Raw genomic sequence first — 19,999 nt, 5'->3', positions numbered from 1 at the left:
AAAAGTTAATTTATTTGAATTAAAATGATATTTATTTAATATTTAAGAAATAATTTACTAATAATTATTATCTTTCGGGTCGGGTCCGGGTTAGATATTTTGGCCCATTAAAAAGTTCGGGTCGGATTTGAGTGGAGAAATTTTTTTAAACTCGAAACTGTCAACTCGATTCGAAAACCAAAATTGCTAGACCTAGGTTGGAGTGATCTTTTCTGACAATGAAACCTTCTTTAAAACTATAATTGAGGGCAACACCATGAGGAGGAACTGGATCTAAAGAAAGAGTGGAAGGAAGGAAGATAAAAAATCAAAAGCTCCATGTCAAATAATAGAATTTAATATTATCAATATATCCTTACTAGTTAAATTTAAATTTTCAAAAATAAGAATGAAATAGTTCTTTTATATTTTTTTTAAAACTTGAAAGCAAGTTACTGAAATTTATTACATTTCTTCCCGCAAGTGATACAAGAGCTCAACCACAGCCCCAGCATCTTGTCCACTCTTATATTCTCTTTTCTCCTTCAAAACTCAAAGACGGAATAAATACATTACATACTGAAATTCGAAACAACCAAACCAAGTCATATAATGTCCGAAGGTGCTTCAAACCGAATATAATCATACATGATGCCTTGAAAAGGACCAGTACTTGATGCTTGTGTCAAATATATTGTATTCTCCCCTTCATTAAGCTTATTCCCCAGTATTTCAACTGCGTAGAGCCAATACAACCCATGTATTCCATGTCTTGCTATTGCATTATCCCCTCCGATCAATCCACTCGTAAACACTGCTTCCATACTCGGATCGTTAACTCTTACCTGCATCAAATTTTGCACTGTTTTGTTGGTATTCTTCGCGCTTAGGCAGATTAAATCACGAGTTCTGAAGTTCCTATCGGATTAGCTTAAGCGGTGTAAGACCTTAGTATAAAATATACCTGCAATTCTGCTTGAGCTGCAGATGCCAATGCCAGCCTCAGTGTGTAAGTCTCGTCATAAGTTACCTCGTCGAGGTTAAATCTGATCTGCCACGTAGTTCCTTCATATGTTTTATCATCCATTTTCCTGATATTCAGGAATAGAATGCATAATAATTTTATCACGTCATTTTATGAAACTAATTTCAAGTCATTTTGCAGATCACTTAGATTATCACAAGTGTATGTAATTGAAAAAGCCCGTAGCCAGTGCACAAGACTTATCATACCTAGTAACATGAGCAAAGAACCAGTCTTTTGCATAGTCGCTCTCGCCAACTGTGTAAACCAGGTCCGCGTCTGGATATAACTCTGCATATCTTTCCCATAATCCATACTGTCTAAATCTGAAAAAAAAAAAACACACAAGAATTCTGTATATTTTTATTTTCTTATCAAATAACTCGGGAAAAGTTCAAGCAGTAAGACACAAAAATTGAATTAGAATATCATTCTGAGTAAACCTGTCAGGGTGATTAATGAACAACTTATTGATATATTTGGGGTTCGGATCAGGAACATAGAACTCAGCAGCTGAACGGCTAGGGATGCCTATATCCCATAATGTCGGCCCCTTTCTTGGAGGCTCATATACAAGCTCACCCAAATCAATATTGCAGCCTGGTTTCACGTAAAAATTCAGATATATATTTGATTTTTTTTTAGAAATATGGTTTTAATTAAGCTCTGGACTTGGTTAAATCCAGTTCATAATAATGAAGTTAAAGTAAGAGTAAGACCTGCAGTGATGTCTATGATATGATCATCGTATTTGTAATCTCCCAGAATAGAAGGAACCCATCCATATAAATTGTAATCACCAGCACGAATGTTGTTAATTGAGAAATAACCATTTTCATCTGCTTGGGTCCAGAACTGATAATCCTGAACAAGATAATGACTAGTATGGTTAGTACGATGTACACAGAGTGTCACAGACCTTACCTCTGCCCGAAAAGAGTAGAGAGGTTGTTTCTGTATAGATCCCCCTCAAAAAGAAAAAGAGAACAGGCGCATAATTACCTTGCATTCTCTTTGCCAAGAACCTACATCTCCTGGCGAGGCTACTCCGACATAAGCACCCTTTGCTGATAAATCAGTTTCACTGATGTACCTATTAAGTTGTACATTATATAAGTATTGTAATGTACAACTTTGTTGAGCTGAGAAGATTGGTAGATGATACTGAATGTATGACATCATACGTGTCACGGACTATCAATCTTCCAAATACATTGCCACGCAGGTCTTTTGAAGGAAAATCTTCTGAAGCAGGAAAGTTGTAAGGCCAGCTTTCCACTTCAATCGACATCTGAAAAAAAAATATACAAACTCATTTTCTTTTCTCCACACGTATACAATTGACAAGATTATGCACACACCTGCGTTTTGGCATCGTTCCAGAGTGCAAGGGGGTCGAGACCATCATTTTTATTAAGATAGATGAATACGGGGCCATAAACTTTCTTCCAAAACTCCCCTTGTTGGAACTTAGGCACCAAATCACTTCCAGCATAGTGAGCACTTACAAACATCTGTTCATCAAAATATATCAATGCCTTTGATTCTTAAAAGGACTTGTCAGAACTAGATTTTGTCAGATACCAAAAGGAATCAAGAAAGGAAGATGCAGACTTACTGCAAGTGTAATGGGACCAACGTGAGACGTGAGGTTCTGTTTGACAGGTCCACCAGTCCGAAACTCATCACTGGCTGTGATTTGCCAGAAGCCGACGGATTGGTCAGTAGAGATCCACCCGTGAACTCTCAAATCTTTGTTCTCACAAGAGTACTGATATTTGTCATCCACCTGCATCAGTAAAGCCAAAAATGCAGTCTAATTATGTTGTATATGCAATATTGCACATCTTTATAATTGATATATGGCCTAATTTAGTTCTGTACTTCTCCTTTGAACTCGGGTTCCAGGGGATCGACTAAGAGGACTGCTTCTGGATAGGCCAAGGGAACCCCTCTGTGTGGTAACCGGTCATCTGGCAGTGGCATAAATCTTTGCCTATTATCAGCCATTGCCATGTAGTGAAACCTGCATGTCCACGCCACTACTAAAGTCACATTTCCATCAGTAATCAGTTACTTATACAATTTAAATGAGGACGAAAGTGAATCTGTGTACATGTCCTTCCTGAGTTTAAAAGCAATCCTTGTTTCGTCGAGGTTTAGCCCTGGCCATTCCTCTAAATGCTTGAAAATGGCATAGGAGTAAAAACCCGATGAACCACGTAGCATCACAAACCTGTAACATATAATTTTTGTAACTGTGTCACGGTCATTATGGTATTTGGGGCCATATTCTTGAAAATTGTGGCAGTGAGGGCCAACAGCCGTTTTTGTGCATAACCTTTTATCTACGCCTAAAGGGGCAAGATTTCTGTGAGAGGCGTCCCATGTTCTTGAAAAAGACAGCTCCACTTGATCTTCAGTTTCCACAAGAACACTGAACTCTGTCCCTTTAATTCTGCGCTTCAATCAGATCTTCAACTCAATTAAATCCTACAAAAGAAATGTTACAGCTAATAAAAAGACGACGAACCTTTCAAATGTTCCTGTCGTGCCACTACTACCTGGAGGACTCCACACAACATCCCAGTACCTGCAATTCAGAGTATGCAAAAACATCAAAAATCCGCGACACATTCCCTCCACAAACATACCCTGTAAATCTTCATTGCAATAACAGTATCAATTTACGGACCCTCTGTTAGTCTCATCATTGCGGATTTCCAGCAAATTGTCGATGCCATTATACGACACTCCTGTGACCATGCCCTTAGGCTTCGAAATTGTTACCTGGAGTATACCATTATCCATCGTCACCTAAATCATGCAGAGATGTGCCACGGAAATAAATTACTAAGACACCAAAATATGTGTAACAAAATGAAGAACTATGATATAGGCATACATGTCGATCTTGAATAACTAACTTAACACCATCATCAGAAGACATGATGCTCTCTGCAGCTCTGTATCTTGAATATATCTCTCAATATGGTGAAAGTGTGATTAAATTAAGTTTTGTAAATGTACTTATAGGCTAAACACACAAGCATGCATTCGGTCCTAATGGTTCTTTTGTGAGCTTCCTCGGACACGTTAAGGTTTTAATTGGACCAGTTGCTTAACATGATATCTCCGGAGCGAGTCATCACATCTTCCTTGAACTTGAAGAAAAATATCATGACAGTGCGTTTGGTGAATCACGAAGTATGGCTTTCAAGAACCGTTTCAATGCAAGAAAAAAAAAAAGTATAATACATCATAAGTTCGAACCATGGGTAAATTGTACCTCTTCCTCTGCTTCAATTTTGAAGTTGGCACGTTGTATGTTGATGTTTTACTGAAGAGCTACGCAATTGTCTCGGACAGATCTTGATTTTTGATGAACCGTGATCAAAACTAATCGACCCATTCAAATTTTATCAGAATTTTTTTCAAGAAATCAGAAAATTTTAATCAAATCAAAAATGACAAAATATTTTCAAAAAAATTATTCGGAGATTAATCGGGGTCTCTAGAACACTGCATATATCATATTATCATAGAAACTACTCAATATTAGGATATTTTTCTGATCCGTGGCAAATTTCTTTACGAAATTTCAATATTCCAGAATTTCATTTTGCACAATAAATAGAAAAAGTATACTCACTTTTACGCCAAGAGATAGATATGGTGTGTTGAGTAGAGTTGTGTGTCCTGACTCCTGGTCCATCTCATAATTTAAAAGCCTTCGTTCCGGGCTCCGGAGTCCGGACCATCTCGCCATTTACATTCGTACACGTGTGAGTTACCGTTGGAATCTTTTCTTTTTATTTAACATAAATAAAATAATACAGGTGTCATATAGTTCCAGGTTGTTTTCTTTTTTTTTTGAAAAAGTGTCATATAGTCCACAATTAATAATTCGACATTTAGGATTTTTAAATGATAGTATAAAAATATGGTTCCTTGTGTGTAAGTAAAGTCTGTCGGTAAAGTTAGTGGTGAGTATTAATCGGTTTTACGCATGGGAATTGGGAACGCACATATACACATTCTTTTGTTTTTAAAATTTAATTTCTTTTTTTCTTACCAAAAAAAAATTTAATTTTTTTTATGATTTAATTTTATTCTTTAAAGATATTTGTGTTAAAATTTTATGTTTTAAATTTATTTAGTCGACTTATAAAATTATTTGAGTTAGTATTTTATTACTAAACCTGGTAATACAATTTTTATTTTTTTGAAATAGAAAAGAAAATTAAAAAATAAATGATAATACTATTAAAATTTGGGGCTTTCTCAAAAATACCTAAGTCCAGAATTGTTTTTACAAAAATACCAAATTTTTGGAATTATAGGAATATTTGCAAAAATAGTGTATGCAACCCGTTTTAGCCAGATGCAATCATATTTGTAATCACTCCGAGGCTAATTAACTGAAGTTGCATCTGATTACATCTAGTTGCAAACTGTATTTTTATAAATATTTTTTAAAAAATTAGTAATTTTTACAATTTTTTAAAATATAATAAAATCACAAAAAAATTTAGGAAAAAAAAGATAGTTTTGATAAATTTTGGGCCGAATTCGCATACTACCTTTTGGGGAGAAAAAAAAACAGAACGCAGTCAACCCCACGTGGAACACGATACTTCCACTTCCAGATCCCAAATAATAAAACTAACAGCAGAACACAGCTTATAAAAAATCAGTAGCAACCGAAAATGGCAATTCCATCTTCATATTCATATTTATCAGCCGCTCTCTCCCTCCCCTCCACTTCACCTTTCCTCACCAAACTCACCGCCACAAAAACACTCACAATCAATCTTCAAAACCCTAGACATCATCATCAACAACAATTCAACATTCACATTCGTCACGCCGCTCACAATTTCTTCAAATTCACTCACAAGAATACTCGAACTCGACTCAATTGCGCTTCACCAGATCCCGGAGAACTCAATTTAACTCATTCCACTAGTACGAGTGATAATAATAAGTTGATTTTAATATGCTCTGCGATCACGATTGCATTGGCGATCTCGAATCGCGTGCTGTACAAACTCGCGCTTGTTCCTATGAAGGAGTATCCGTTCTTTTTAGCTCAGATCAATACTTTTGGGTACAGCACTTTTAATTCCTAATTTCTTATGTTTCTGTTTTTTTTAATAAGTTGCGAGTTATGCATTTGTTATTTTTCGCCAATTATACTTGTGCTTTGTTATGGATAATTAGCATTCGTTACGGAAGTTTGAACAGTAGAGAGGTTGATAATGCTGCCAATGCCGTGTCTACGGGCCAAGGAGTTCACGTAATAGGATAGAGAGGTTAATAATGCTGCCAATGTTGTGTCCATTGGCCAATGAGTTTACATAACAGGATAGAGAGGTTGATAATGCTGTTAATGTTGTGTCTACGGGCCGATGAGTTTACCTAATAGGATAGAGAGGTTGATAATGCTGGTAATGTTGTGTTAATCGGCTGAGTAAATGTTGTAGGGTTAGGAGTGTTTAAGATTAAATTTACTCGTTATTAGACTACCACATTGCAAGCAACTAGTCGAATCTTGCATCATAATATGACGGCTGTTGAAATTTTGTTAATCTTGACGATGACTTTGCCTCGGTATTGAGATTACCTTTATAAGATTAGAAGTTTTATTATATTGTTTTTCTGTTTCCACATAACTGTTTATGTTTCTTGTTATTTGTCTGTTTTCCTTTATAATATGATTTTTTATTTTTATTTTTTCTTGAACGCAGGTATGTGATTATCTATGTTTCAGTATTGTATATAAGATACAGTGCTGGAATTGTGACTAATGAGATGATGGCCATTCCCAAATTTCGTTTCGTGATCATTGGTTTTCTGGAAGCATTAGGAGTTGTTGCTGGGATGTCCTCAGGAGGTGTTGTTAGCTATATTGTAGTTCTATTAAAAGAACACAGGGTTTACTTATTAAATTGGTTTTGAAGCACAATTAGGATGAAAATTTATACCATAGCCTCATTGCCATATTTAATTTAGTAAGCTAAATACTAAAATCCAGTGTCTCCTGCATTTGTTTTCTCATGTTCAGCTATTAACTTCAACCAGTTTCCTAAAAGTCATGCTATGAATTCGAGAAAAAAATTGAGGGAGAAGATTTAGTTGAACATTATCATATATCTGACATCCTTCCCGAATTTTATATTTTCCTTCCAGCAATGCTCCCTGGACCAGCTATTCCTGTATTGAACCAGGTATTGTTTAATCAATATTCTGTTCAGTGTCTCCAATATGTGTTGTTATGTCTTGCATCACCCACTTGTCCCTACAATAATCACTTGACTCTCAATACGTGTTGAATAATAACATCAGACAGATTGAAGTTTTACAATGTCGATACCCACGAGTTGAAACTTATAATCATCTTATTCATGGAAGATATGTCAGTTGTAGATATCTATTCAACTGTCCCTTTAAGTATAACATGAAAGTTCTAATACTTTGTAAGTTATGAGTTGTGTTTTATATTAGAAAGGATTTCAAGATTGGTTCTTATAAATCTCTCTTGCAGACATTTTTGTTGTGGCAATTAGCTTTCTCCACCATTCTCTTAGGAAGACGCTATTCATTGAATAAAATTGCTGGATGCTTACTTGTTGCTGTGGGCGTAGTCATTGCAGTTACAAGGTGTTGTAATTTTCTGCTCTGTAGAGAATTCCAGATGCTAATGTGTGATTGATTTCGAGGCTAAACTTGTATGCTTAATTATTGTATGGTGATATACTGATATGTTATAGTATTTGCTTCATCTACTTTGTTTTGTATGCAGGACTCTAGCTTTATTATTCCTCGTATTAAATATCAAGTTCCTTTACACAGTGCCATCATTTAATTATTTTTTTTAAATGTTCATTGTACCACAGATGTCTCAGATTAGAGTACCCGCAATATGTCAACAGCTGTACAATTTTACTTTAAACAAGACATCTGCCATGTCTTATATAGTTGTATAATGTGGATGCAGTGGGTCAGACTCTGGTCAAATGCTTTCTGGAATTGGTGTTATGTGGCCACTGCTAATGGTTGCATCAAGTGCCTTTCAAGCTGGTGCATCAATACTTAAGGTAGTTGAAAATGTTGGTCATACCATGTTGGTTTTACATGAAAAAGGGAAATAACTCTCTAATCATTTTGCTTGTGACAGGAATCTGTTTTCATTGATGCAACGAAACGATTAAAGGTGCAACTAGTATATCTCATCTGTATCAAGAAATACTACCATCCTATCATTAAAGTTTGCATACGGACAAAAAATATTGTCATTGCCGCTAAATTGAAAAATTCTTAATATACAGGGGAAATTGCTTGACATATTTGTTGTGAATTCTTTCGGATCTGGATTTCAGGTAAATTTTGTTACTCTTTTTGCAGTTCACCACAAGTTCTGAATAAGTGTATGACATGTCCTTAGTGTCCACTCTCTTGTTTGGTGGCTATTAGTTTTAATTGTAATAGTGATCTTCATGAGTATCTAAGATATAAATTAGTTTGAGATTATATATTTGACTTCATTAAAACGCATATGTAAATGTTGCTGATGTCTGACTTATTGATCAGAATCTTGTGGATTGTTTTGAGTTAGAGCTTCCCTTTTTGGTGACTATGGGATGAAAGGTTGGCTTTGTTTTTACCCTGCACAGTGCACTCTCTTTTTATCTTCAGAAAACCCTGGAACATTGTATTTGAGGTTTCAATCAAGGCCTTTCCAGTCCCATTACAGTATACAGATACAAATTTAACAGATCAAATTTGTCAGATTAATTATCATGTTGGCACCAATTTATCTTAGTTGAAGGAAAGGGTCTGAGACAGTTGGCTCTGGACTATTTAAAGTGTTGAACCAATTTTTGTACATGTGGGTAAGATGTTCAAACTACAAAGCAAACTTCTGTGTGGTTGCCCATGCTTTCTAGCTTATCACATGGGAGTTTCTTTATGTGTTGTATGAAGGGTAATTAATGTATCTGATCTTAAATGAACAGTAGAGCTTCTTTTGATTCTCTCTCTATTAAACTGAATTAGTGATCTTCAATTATCAGTTGACAATCTTCCATTTTCTTGTATATGTAGGCCCTTTTTGTACTTCTCTGTCTGCCTCTACTCTCAAATTTGAAAGGCATACCTTTCTCTCAACTCCATTTGTACATTATGAGTGGTGCCGGTTGTTTTTTTAATATCGGAACCAACACAACAGGTAATATATTATTCTTCTTCTTTTTAAGTGGTACTTAATGTGATTTTTTCTCTTTTATACCGCTTTTAGTTTGTCAAAAGTTGTGTAGCTTCTATGATAATTGTGCACAGAGCTCCGCAATTTGAGACAGTTATATACATGCAGTTCAAACATATTTTATTATTCAAATTGGATGAGTCAATTAGTAAATGAATGATGAGAAAAGAATTGTGAAAAGAACCTCTCTACTAAATCTGCTGTGAAATATCTTTATTTCCATTATCTTCACGAAAATATAGTGGTGTTGCGTCATTCCTATTTTCTTCCACTGAAAATGATGCTGCTAATAATTCTTCCAAATCAACAAGTTAATAGTGATTGTGCATGAATTGTGTGTGTTATATCATTATTCACCACCTCATTTGTTATTTTTTCTGCCATCTAAGCTTTGGCAAGTTTATCATTACTAAAAACAGAATATGAACGGGGAACTGAACCGGTGCCATTCGTTGTCCCCCAATATGTCATGGTCTATTGAGGGAAAGTACCCAAACTGGGACAAATAATCTTTTTATTTACCTTACATTTCAACATGCTATATCATGGTCTCTGTCCCCAAATTCCGCGTTTTACCCTCGTCAATCTCTCCGTCTGTATTTTTCTCCTCACAACTAATATGACGGTGAACTTGTAATTCTAGTTCTGTCTCCTGTCCTTTTTTTTGGTTAAGGTCAATTACAAGAAATGTAAGTAATTACACACATTTGGACAGGGATATAGATTTATATCTAAGTTGCACTTGCTCTTACTTTCATAGTACTAACCGCGATCTCTCTTATTCTCATGCCATTGCTCAGGTTGTGACGGAGCGCCTTTATTACCTCTTCTGTACATAATCACCAACATAGCTTTCAATATATCATTGCTCAACCTGGTCAAAATTTCCTCTGCAGTTGTTTCTTCCCTTGCCGTACTGCTTTCAGGTTCCCGCGTCTGTCTCTTCTTGCTTTTATCCCAATCTTTATACAAATGCTCTTACCAAATGAATCGTTTGCAATCTTGCAGTGCCGCTTTCAATATACATATTGGCACTTCCATTGCCGTATCTCCCGGAAGGCGTAACCTTGAGCCCCTTCTTCCTCTGGGGAAGCGCGGTTCTTGTGATGGGTCTCATTCTATATAATATCCCCAATTTGTCAAGAAACTCCGACACTCTGTAAAAACTTGAGAAATATCATTACCGACATTATATAAACCGATTTCGAGTTTTGCAGTAAGTTGCAGTGATGAGCTTGTCAACACGGATCCTTCAGCTGCCATGTTCAGTTCAAACAAACTTACTCTAAAAAACATGGAAATTAAAATATAAAAATTTATAATAGGTCACAAATTTAAATGTGTAAATAGATTCCATTCTATCAGGGCATCTTTTCTCAAAATTTCAACTCGTAATATTTATTTTATATTTATTTATTTATTTTATCATTTTTCCTAAATAAGAAACGCATTTCATTTGTTGAAAATGATCAGAAATATGTTAAAATGGAGTAGAAAAAGAGTTTTTATTACATTTTTTTCCCGAAAGCGAGATGTAAAAATTCATTGACTAGTCAAAGTAAAGAAACAAGGAAAGTTTCCAAAAATAGGGTCTTTAATGAAACATCTGATCCTAAGCAGGACACGCAAATATTTCTATATATATCCATTCTATTTTTATTTTAAAATTTATTAATAATAATTGTCATTTGTCGTGTTTCTAGGTAACACCGTCATCATCGTTACTTATTACAGCATCTGCACTTGCTCAACTTCCACTTCCACTTTATTACACTTCTCAATTATACATCTATTAGGGTTAGGGTTTCCATTTCAACCATTACAGAAACACATATTTCCATTTATATCTTATCAATAATATTTTATTGAAGCTCACTGTACTTGTTTAGTCATGGCGGCGCCGCTTCAAGCTCGTCCGTACAATAATATGCAAGTTGATGATGACGACGACGTCGTTGAGTACGAAGAAGAAGCTGCTTTTGATGATGATTATATTGATGATGAGATTGATGATTGTCGCGTGGCGGATGTGAATACGACGCCGCAGCGCCACCAGCAGCTTAGTTATAATATTAGTGGTAGTGGTGGCCTTGTGGTGGCGTCGCGGACTAGTGAGCTTAGTCTTGCTTTCGAAGGGGAGGTTTATGTGTTTCCGGCTGTTACTCCTGAGAAGGTGATTTAATTGAGTGTTTGAATTTGAATTTGTGGTGATCTTAGTTGTGATTTTGCTTTTCGTGATTTTTATTGTGTTTAAATTGTATAATTTGGTTGCACTAGATAGTATACGATTATAAATAGGTAGATTGCGGATTTTTTTCCCTACTAGGTATGTTGAATTTTCATGAGTTTTTGGTAACAGTGTTATATTTTGTTTTAATGTTTTTACGGGAAATGCTGTCAGTTTATGTGCTTTGTTAGTTGATTTGTATGATTGATGCGCGACTTGTATATGAAAGTCAATAAACTGTTAAACTTCATTCAGAGGGTTGTACTATTCTACTTAGCTAATAGTTGCTCTGAAACAGTGTAGTTGATCATATCGTTCCTTCAATTTAGGCTAGAGTAATTTAGACTTCAGTTTCGTACTTTTAGGTGAATGCATCGGGGCTGCAGGATTTGAGGTTATAGATTGTTGACATGTTTGAAGTCCTAAAATTTCTGAGGCGTCAAATAGGATCCATTGAGTAAGGCGCTTGACTTTATCCACACATTTCCATGAACTTTGACTCTATAGTTAAAATTAGTATTTTTCATTTTTTTCTTTTTTGAATAAAAGTTTAATATGTATTTAGTATTTATTTTTGAACGGAGGGAGTAATAATTTTAACTATTTGAGTCAAAGCTCTTGAAAAAACGGGAAAAAAGTCAAGTGACTTGCATAATGGACCAGAGGGAGTATAAAAATATTTTCCTGTTCACTTCGATCGTAATTTGTAGAAAGATACTGAAATGAATGAACAATTTGGTTTGCCATTAAATATATGTACTGCAACTGTTTATCACTTTGATTGTAATTTGTGGAAAGATACTGAAAAATGAACATTTTGGTTTGCTGTTAAATATATGTACTGCAGCTGTTTATTACTCCTATTAAACTTTCAGGATTACAGTGTCTAGTCTAGTGTCTACCTAAATGCAATCTACATTTCTTATAATCCAGTTTTATTGCCAAAAATGGTTTACAGAGATAAAAAAAAGAAATACCTAGGTTTGCTATTGCCATGTGCTCCTCCTATTCTTTGCTGGTGGACATCTTTTAATGGAAGTATGAGAGGGCTTTGTTGTCCTGATACTTTTTGAAACTAGATTCTTACTTTTAAATCTCAATCTTTGGTTTACTAATAAAATATGTGCCATCTAAGAGTTCTGAGAATTCCGTCTCTTTCTTGGATCAGTATTAAGATGGATGCAATATAACTTTATCTGGATGGAGGCCAAAGTTACTGCATATATGGTTTTCTTTATTCATCCCATGCACAATTTCGAACTATGTTTTTTGAAGAATTTGGAGTATTTAGTTACGGGTGCAGTGCATAATATAGTTGGAGCTTTATGCCACAGGTGCAAGCTGTGCTCTTGCTTTTGGGGGGACGTGATACACCTGTTGGAGTGCCCCCTGAAATTTCTTTTGTTCCGGACAACAGGGTAAGTCTTCTGTCGCAAGGATTGATGCAATTTATGATTTTGAGATTTGTTTTTAATATATTTCTGCATGTAGGTCATGACTGATTCACCAAAACGTTCAAATCTTTCAAGGAGAATAGCATCTCTTGTTAGGTTCCGTGAAAAACGGAAAGAGAGATGCTTTGACAAAAAGATAAGGTACACAGTCAGGAAAGAGGTTGCTCAGAGGTGAGAGGTTATACTTGCTAAGTTGTAATAAAAGGAAAAAGTGAAAAAAGCAATGTGTTGTATATAAAAACTCTTAATCTAAGCTCTCCATATATGGTGTGGGTTTTTTAAGCTTTTGTGAATTAGTTATCATGAATTATTTACATCTACTCTTATCTATGTATTTATTATTCGCTGTTTGCATTCTTTTCTTTTTGCAGCAGAAAGTGGGAAATTCAACTGCTTTAATAGTTTCACATTATGTTGAAATGAGCATAGCCATTCCTGAGTCCAAGCAATGTATCACCGGCTTATAAAATGAAGATTATTTTCTTTATAATAGTTAGTTCGTGTACATTAATTACTTCATTCTGTATATAATGTTAACTTATAGAATATCCGAGGTAAACTCTGTAAGTTGTTAGAAATCATTAAATAATCATGTTTATTGTTCAATACATTATTCTGGTATGTTGAATTTGGTAATGCTAATAAGAAATTGCATATGTGCTTTATCCATCAGATGATTGTAAATTTTCGGACTATATATAGTCTCCTGATACATGTATGCAAGGTCGTTTATTCTGTAGAACTTAAACAAAAGGAAATAGGGGAACTCTACGACTAATCTTGAATACGAAATATGGAAGTATTATGAGAATGACTCCATTGTGTAGCCATGCTTTTCAATATAAAAAGTTGTAGAAGTTTTGGTCATATTAAACTCCCAACAGGAGCTAGCAGAGGAGAGGTTTTTTTTTATGGCTTATCACTTATGAGTGCCAAAGCATCTTAGCATAGGTGCTTCTATAAAAATTCTTTTACATCACGTTTATTTATATACCAGGATGCACCGGAAAAATGGACAATTTGCGTCCCTGAGAGAAGACTGTCGGTCTTCTAATTTGGATTCTCAAAGGAGTTTGCCCCAAGGAGATGGTTCGTGTCATTTAGAAACTTTGTGAGTTTAAACTCATTTCTAAAGTTTCTGTTTGTGCATTTATATATTTGTTTTCTGATACTCTGAAATGAATATGCGGAGGAATGTTCAACTCAAATTCGTTTATGGTATCTCCCATAGAAATCTCCGCAGGTGCCATCATTGTGGTGTTAGTGAAAGTTCTACTCCTGCTATGCGTCGTGGACCCGCCGGACCAAGGACATTGTGTAATGCATGTGGGCTTATGTGGGCCAATAAGGTTTGTGAGTTCCTGCTGGAATTTTTGGAAAAGCAGTTTTTTTTTCCTTATGCTGGCGTAGAATTAGATCAGAGTAGAGACATCTGCAAAGTTAATTACAAGCATCCTATATCTTTCTTAAAATATTTTAATCTCTGCATTTCTATTCTGGTACTAGTAGACACTTTTATTTGGCATGGTCAATGATTTCCACCCAAGAAACTACTTGGATACAGAGAGCTTACCTGCACCTATATAACAGAAAGCACTTGCAAAAAAGCGTCAATTCTACAGATATACACAATATTTATTTTATCAATCTTGTAATCAGTTTGTTCAACCACCTTCAGGGAACATTAAGAGATCTCCGTAGAGGAGGAAGGAATCATCCGGTTGATCAAGTTGAACTGGTAAATGCATTAGAGTGTTGTAGTTCTTTATAGTTTCATGGTTCCCAGAATATTTTACTGCTGACAGATAAGTTTAGTTTTCTTGATATGTCAATGGGATTTTGTAGGGAACACCAGCGAAAATCAAGCCTTTACTTCTTGAAGACCAACATTATGCTGGAACTGTTGATGATTTAGTATGGTTCATTTTAACTCAATGGAAAATTGACATGAAAAATGCAATTGATAAAGTATTAATGTATTGCGTATGCAGGTTATTCCAGAAGATCCTTCCAAGGCTATTGTTGAAGTAGCAAATCATCATCAATCTATCGACCCAGATAAAGTAAGTCCAATTTTGACATTTTTCTTTGATTATTCACCTAGGATAAAGTCACTATGCTAATCCACCCATGCTTGTCAAAACTGGAATAAAGCTGATTTTATTTGGTTGGGTCCATAATAATGTAACTGGTGGGTTAGCATAGGGGTCCATGTACAGTATGTCTAACAGCAGGTATCTTTTTTATATGGTTGATAGTTTCTATTAATAGTCTGAATCGAATATATGAATGCTGGGCAAAATTTCTACCTTTTGTACAGGATTTTCCCGATACGGCTGAAGCGCTTGCCAAAAGTTTGCCTATTGAAATTGGCAGTCCCTTGGGCACCCTTGATCAGGTATAACTGTGTGTTGCACTTTGCTTTTTGGTAGCTATATTTTTGAGTAATAGCTTTTCCATGTAGCCATTGTTTTTTTATCCAATTTTTGGCAGGATACGCTTGTTGACTTTGCAGATACTTCAGAAGCAGAGATGGATATTCCTACTAACTTTAATTAGTTTGTTTTCTTAAAGACAAACAGAACATGTATAGAAACTTGCGTTGTAGTTCTCTCTGTTGTGTGTGTTTGTACAGATTACCTGAGGGCCATGGCCAGTCCAAATAGAGTTCTTTGTTGCAACAATTTTAATGTGTAATTGTTTTATGATAAATGCGTCATTTTGTCCTATTTTCCCAAAAGCGGACTTAGACTATGTTTCTTTGGTGAACACCGCCAGCTAAAAAGTACGTTCACTGATCAGCTATGTTTTTGTGATGTTGGTTGATTAGTCATGATTTTTACCTATAATCTAACACACACAATCACCCGTCTTACAAGGATCAAATCATAGGCATTCTGAAAGAGGAGGAAGTGAGGTGTCATTAGATGAAATACGTTTAGTTTTTGCTCGAACAATATATTTATGGGAAGAAGCTACGAATGATACAAGTAAAGGCAATATCAAGAAATTGAGGACCACGGAATATTATAAACTTGTATAGGTTGATTAATGTCTTGCAGGTAAACAAGGAATTTTAACGTTAGTTAAAAGAAACAACTGGAAACAACTGGAAACAGATATATATTTCACAATTTTGCCTGCCTTCGATTTGGGGACAGATTGTTGGGGGGAAATCCGTCTACGAATTGGTCCACATATTTCAAAATTTTAATGAACTCTTATTTTCATATTTGGCATCATCATCATCATCATCATCTTTGAACATAAACAATTATCTCATTGGCAACTTTTGTGGAGAAAGACAGTGCTACTGAAGGAAGCTGTATCTTTTTATTATAGGAAGTGTTTTGCCCGCACAATGGACTGAAGATTGTCAACACTTCGCAGATGATGAAGAAATGTAGAGCCTAGACTTCATTGTAGCTAATACACAACATTTCTAATCTAAAATTGCGACAAAACACTGTACATGTATAAATCTTGATCCTTCTTCAGCCATAAAGCCATTACTGCTATGATGGATGTATAATATAAGCAGCGGGATACATATCTTGGGTAACTTATCAAATTTCTTCCAACTGTAAGGGTGGAACTGGAAGTGTCTATGTGTGTGTGTATATATGGCACAGCATGTACACAAAGAAAAATGTTAACAATCTCCCCTAATGCCAAAAGTTCTTGTGCTGGGGTGGAAAAGTTACTTCTGTTTCAAGTCTTTCAGGAGACGGATTCTGGCCAAGGAGCGTGACTGCTACCTAGAGTCTGCAATCTGCATATCGATTCATTATTGTAAGACACGCAGATATTAAAGAATAATCTTTAGATATATCACAGCAATAACATACCTTAAATTACCGCACAATGGCGAATAATGAACTATCGGTAAATGTCATACATAAATCTATTATAGTACAGAGGCTCTGGATTTTGGATTCCGAGGAACAGCGGCTCTACGAAGTTGTGGGTTTTCTATGGAGTATACAAGAAGACTTCCATCTTTGGTACCAGCTAAGAAACATTCCTCCTGGGTCACAGTTAATGACGTTATTACTTTACCAACTCCATTATACCTTCTAACAACCTCGAGTGAGTTCATAGACCGTACAACAATCTGGCCTTGGTCTCCTGCACAAACAAGGAACTCACCGCAGCTACTTAATTCAACACAATTCAGACGGCCATTGGATTCAGACGTTGCCAGGTGTTTTCCATTTATAGAATAGAGGTGCAGACTGAGATCCTCATCAGCATATAAAACAATTCTTCCGTGACATGAAGCAACAAGCTTTGACAATGGACTACCAGAAGGGTGTCGAAGGGATCTCACATACCTTCCCTCTCTCAGGGTATGGAAAATACATGTTCCATCCTTGGATCCACTTATCACTATATCAAGTTCCGTACTTGCATATACGCATGTGATTACATCATCATGCCCACACAAAATATGGAAGGGAGTTTCAGCTATTACACAGTCTTTACGTGGCATCTCTGTTGGGGCATTTCGAACCCTCTTTTCCTGTGTCCTAGCCTGAACAACATGCCAAACCATAACAGTAGTATCGTAACTTCCCGTAGCAAGGATGCTTCCATCAGAAGTCACTGAAGCACAACCCCAAATCAGAACATAGTAATTTACATAATGCAATATTAGTCATAAATTTTTAATGTATTGCAGTTTGTCTCTGACTATTGTGAGCTTCAAATTAATAAGATAATAACCGAGAAAGTTCACATACAATTCTTTTAAATTTATGAGTAATAACCACCCTAAAACAAGTCTATTATTTAGTATCAAATAAAAACCTTCTCAACATAGAAAGTTGGATTTACTGGTCCTAATCTATACCCTTTATTAATAAGTGAAACCATTTTAACTGGGACTTATAGTACCAAAATTTGGTTTCACCCCTAGATTCCTAGTATTCCCCCTGTAATTCTATATACTCCCTTTTTTCATTATTACTATTACATCACCAGATTCCTATTACCCTACAAAGATATATGTTTTGCTTATTTATTTCATAACACAATTTAATGAATTTTTTTGAATTCTATTGTAGTTGAAATTCATCGTGACTAAATATGCTTATTGTACTCGACAAAAGAAAAGGAAGCAAAGTTCTTTATAACACGGTATACAGTGCAACCAAAAAGATAACAGAAATAATGGCGATCATCACAACTGGCAAGTGGATGCTCTTAAAACCCACCAGGTAAAACCTTTTGAATGTGTAAAGTTGGGGTTCTTTATTTCAGCTACATATCTAGAGGGCATATAAAAGTTCCATTTTCTTGTCATGCTTTCAGGTTCATCACCAATAATTTACTATTACCTATTCAATTTACAGTATTAATTTACTTCAAGAATCAATGGACGCTACAACAGATTCATCTTCGTATCCAAAATTTTAACGAAAAATGTGAACTTACAAGAATTTCTACTGTATTCATCATGTCAAATGTTTATTAACAACTTAAAAGCTATATATTACAGATAGAACACAGAATCTTTAACAATACATAGATTCACTGAAAATATATATACACACAAACACATATGCATACACACACACACACACACACACATATATATATAGGCAATTGCTCAAATAGAAACCACTAAAATAAAAGATAAAATGGAATCAAGAGAAACTATACCTAAATGTCATCACCCACCCCCTATATGTTATCACCCACCCCCTATATGTCATCACCCACCTAGTGCCCACCCTCACCCCCACTCAATCCACCCCGGGCCCGCTAGGGCCTCGCCAAGGCTCCTCACAGGCCCTGGACATGCTCCAGACAGTCTTAAAGAGCCAAACCTTGGCCCCACCTTGGTCCCACTAGGCCCCGACCTGGCCCTATGAGGCCCCACTTAGACCCCGTCTAGGCCCATCTCGGGGTCCATCCCCGGTCCCGAAACCCGCATCATTCTACTTAATTGCATTGATTTCCATTTAGTTTCTATTCTAGTAGTTTCTATTCTAGTAGTTTCTATTGGAATGTATGTATGTATGTATGTATGTATGGATGTATGTATGTATATGTGTGTGTGTGTGTGTGTATCTATGTGTTAACTAATTTTTAAAGGTAACTGAACACTACAAAGAAATACAAATATATATATACACACACACACAGGAATAACATAACAGAGAAGATAGCAGACACAGGACCAAGGATCCTGTTTGAATATGCAAGTTTGTAAGTTACTTGAATAAAACCACATGAAGAAAGATGACTTCTAAATCCAACTGTGCCCACTAACTATTGTATTTACTCGAATTTTGTCAAGGTGTATTATAAAATTGTCATGTCTTATAAAATTGTCAGAAAAACTACCTGCAACGCAGCTAACAACATCTTTATGCTGTCTAACACTCTGCACCATTCTACCATCATTTAGAGATATGACCTGAAAGCTGTTTTCCCAATTCCCACATGAAATCAGAAACTTTTCAGATGTCGTCTGCATGGTAGCAAAGCACTGTGCTCCTAGTTCAATATATTCAGCCAAAGGACTCCCAATTTTACGAGGAGAAAGAATATCTGAACCAATTCCAAAGAAGGGTTCCTGTAAAAAGTCAAACCATCAATCTAGAAAGTAAAAACTCAGTTCGCCAAATCCTTTATTTTAACTTGTACCCATTACATACCTGTGTGCTAGAGAAAGTGAAGTTTCCACCAGATTGCAGTTGGGTTGTCAACCATATCTTAACAGACATGGTGAGTCCCTGGTTCACAAGGACGATGTTAGATTCAAGTACACCAACATGCAAAACAGCTGAAGGTGTATCGCTTGTACTTGACACGATGGAAGTGAGATTAATAGAACCAGGGGCAAAGCGTAATGGATGAGCAATTGGAACTGGCGGCCCTCTTCTTGGGTGCTTTCTGCGGAATATCTGGATTGGTGTCTGGCCAAAATTAGCAATCTGGTCTTCTACAGCTGACCGTTGCAACTCATCTTCCATTGTGTCCAGATCAACAGCCCCTTCATATGTTAAATAGTAGAAGATATTCGCTGCCTATGATTCAAT

At 35.8% G+C, this 19,999-nt stretch overlaps 4 protein-coding genes across 5 annotated transcripts in view; 2 read left to right on the top strand and 2 right to left on the bottom strand.

Annotated features, from left to right (window-relative positions):
- Window positions 1-385: 385 nt before the first annotated feature.
- On the bottom strand, window positions 386-4,133 carry LOC108217868 (probable rhamnogalacturonate lyase B). The gene is made up of 15 exons (XM_017390761.2): window positions 3,909-4,133; window positions 3,699-3,820; window positions 3,537-3,596; window positions 3,345-3,461; window positions 3,120-3,239; window positions 2,888-3,029; window positions 2,622-2,792; window positions 2,365-2,517; window positions 2,188-2,294; window positions 2,006-2,096; window positions 1,723-1,867; window positions 1,447-1,603; window positions 1,213-1,329; window positions 944-1,070; window positions 386-824 (listed from the first exon to the last, which is right to left on the bottom strand). The coding sequence occupies exons 1-15, from the start codon at window positions 3,951-3,953 to the stop codon at window positions 585-587; spliced, it is 1,914 nt and encodes a 637-aa protein (XP_017246250.1). The 5' UTR covers window positions 3,954-4,133; the 3' UTR covers window positions 386-584.
- A 1,517-nt stretch (window positions 4,134-5,650) lies between these two features.
- On the top strand, window positions 5,651-10,489 carry LOC108218644 (protein CLT2, chloroplastic). The gene is made up of 10 exons (XM_017391678.2): window positions 5,651-6,113; window positions 6,754-6,899; window positions 7,196-7,233; window positions 7,551-7,666; window positions 8,004-8,103; window positions 8,184-8,219; window positions 8,335-8,385; window positions 9,110-9,233; window positions 10,070-10,195; window positions 10,278-10,489. Exons 1-10 carry the CDS (start codon window positions 5,713-5,715, stop codon window positions 10,430-10,432), a joined length of 1,293 nt encoding a protein of 430 aa, XP_017247167.1. The 5' UTR covers window positions 5,651-5,712; the 3' UTR covers window positions 10,433-10,489.
- Window positions 10,490-10,625: 136 nt separating this feature from the next.
- LOC108218646 (GATA transcription factor 19-like) lies at window positions 10,626-15,690 on the top strand. The gene is made up of 10 exons (XM_017391679.2): window positions 10,626-11,442; window positions 12,831-12,914; window positions 12,988-13,121; window positions 13,948-14,061; window positions 14,182-14,299; window positions 14,629-14,688; window positions 14,796-14,864; window positions 14,942-15,013; window positions 15,271-15,348; window positions 15,444-15,690. The coding sequence occupies exons 1-10, from the start codon at window positions 11,161-11,163 to the stop codon at window positions 15,507-15,509; spliced, it is 1,077 nt and encodes a 358-aa protein (XP_017247168.1). The 5' UTR covers window positions 10,626-11,160; the 3' UTR covers window positions 15,510-15,690.
- Window positions 15,691-16,264: 574 nt separating this feature from the next.
- The window catches only part of LOC108218091 (BEACH domain-containing protein B), a 28,364-nt gene continuing 24,629 nt past the window's right edge, over window positions 16,265-19,999 (bottom strand). For both annotated transcript variants that reach the window (XM_017391012.2, XM_017391013.2), the window contains 4 exons: window positions 19,616-19,987; window positions 19,302-19,533; window positions 16,799-17,555; window positions 16,265-16,722 (listed from right to left, as the gene is read on the bottom strand). In XM_017391012.2, the coding sequence (XP_017246501.1) occupies window positions 16,858-17,555; window positions 19,302-19,533; window positions 19,616-19,987 (1,302 nt within the window). In that variant the 3' untranslated portion in view covers window positions 16,265-16,722; window positions 16,799-16,857. The remainder of the gene's footprint in view (window positions 16,723-16,798; window positions 17,556-19,301; window positions 19,534-19,615; window positions 19,988-19,999) is intronic.

This window comes from Daucus carota, chromosome 4, assembly GCF_001625215.2.
Source record: "Daucus carota subsp. sativus chromosome 4, DH1 v3.0, whole genome shotgun sequence".
Taxonomy (NCBI): domain Eukaryota; kingdom Viridiplantae; phylum Streptophyta; class Magnoliopsida; order Apiales; family Apiaceae; genus Daucus; species Daucus carota.
Note: the sequence above shows the minus strand (reverse complement) of the source record. Positions and strands in the feature narration are given on the sequence as shown.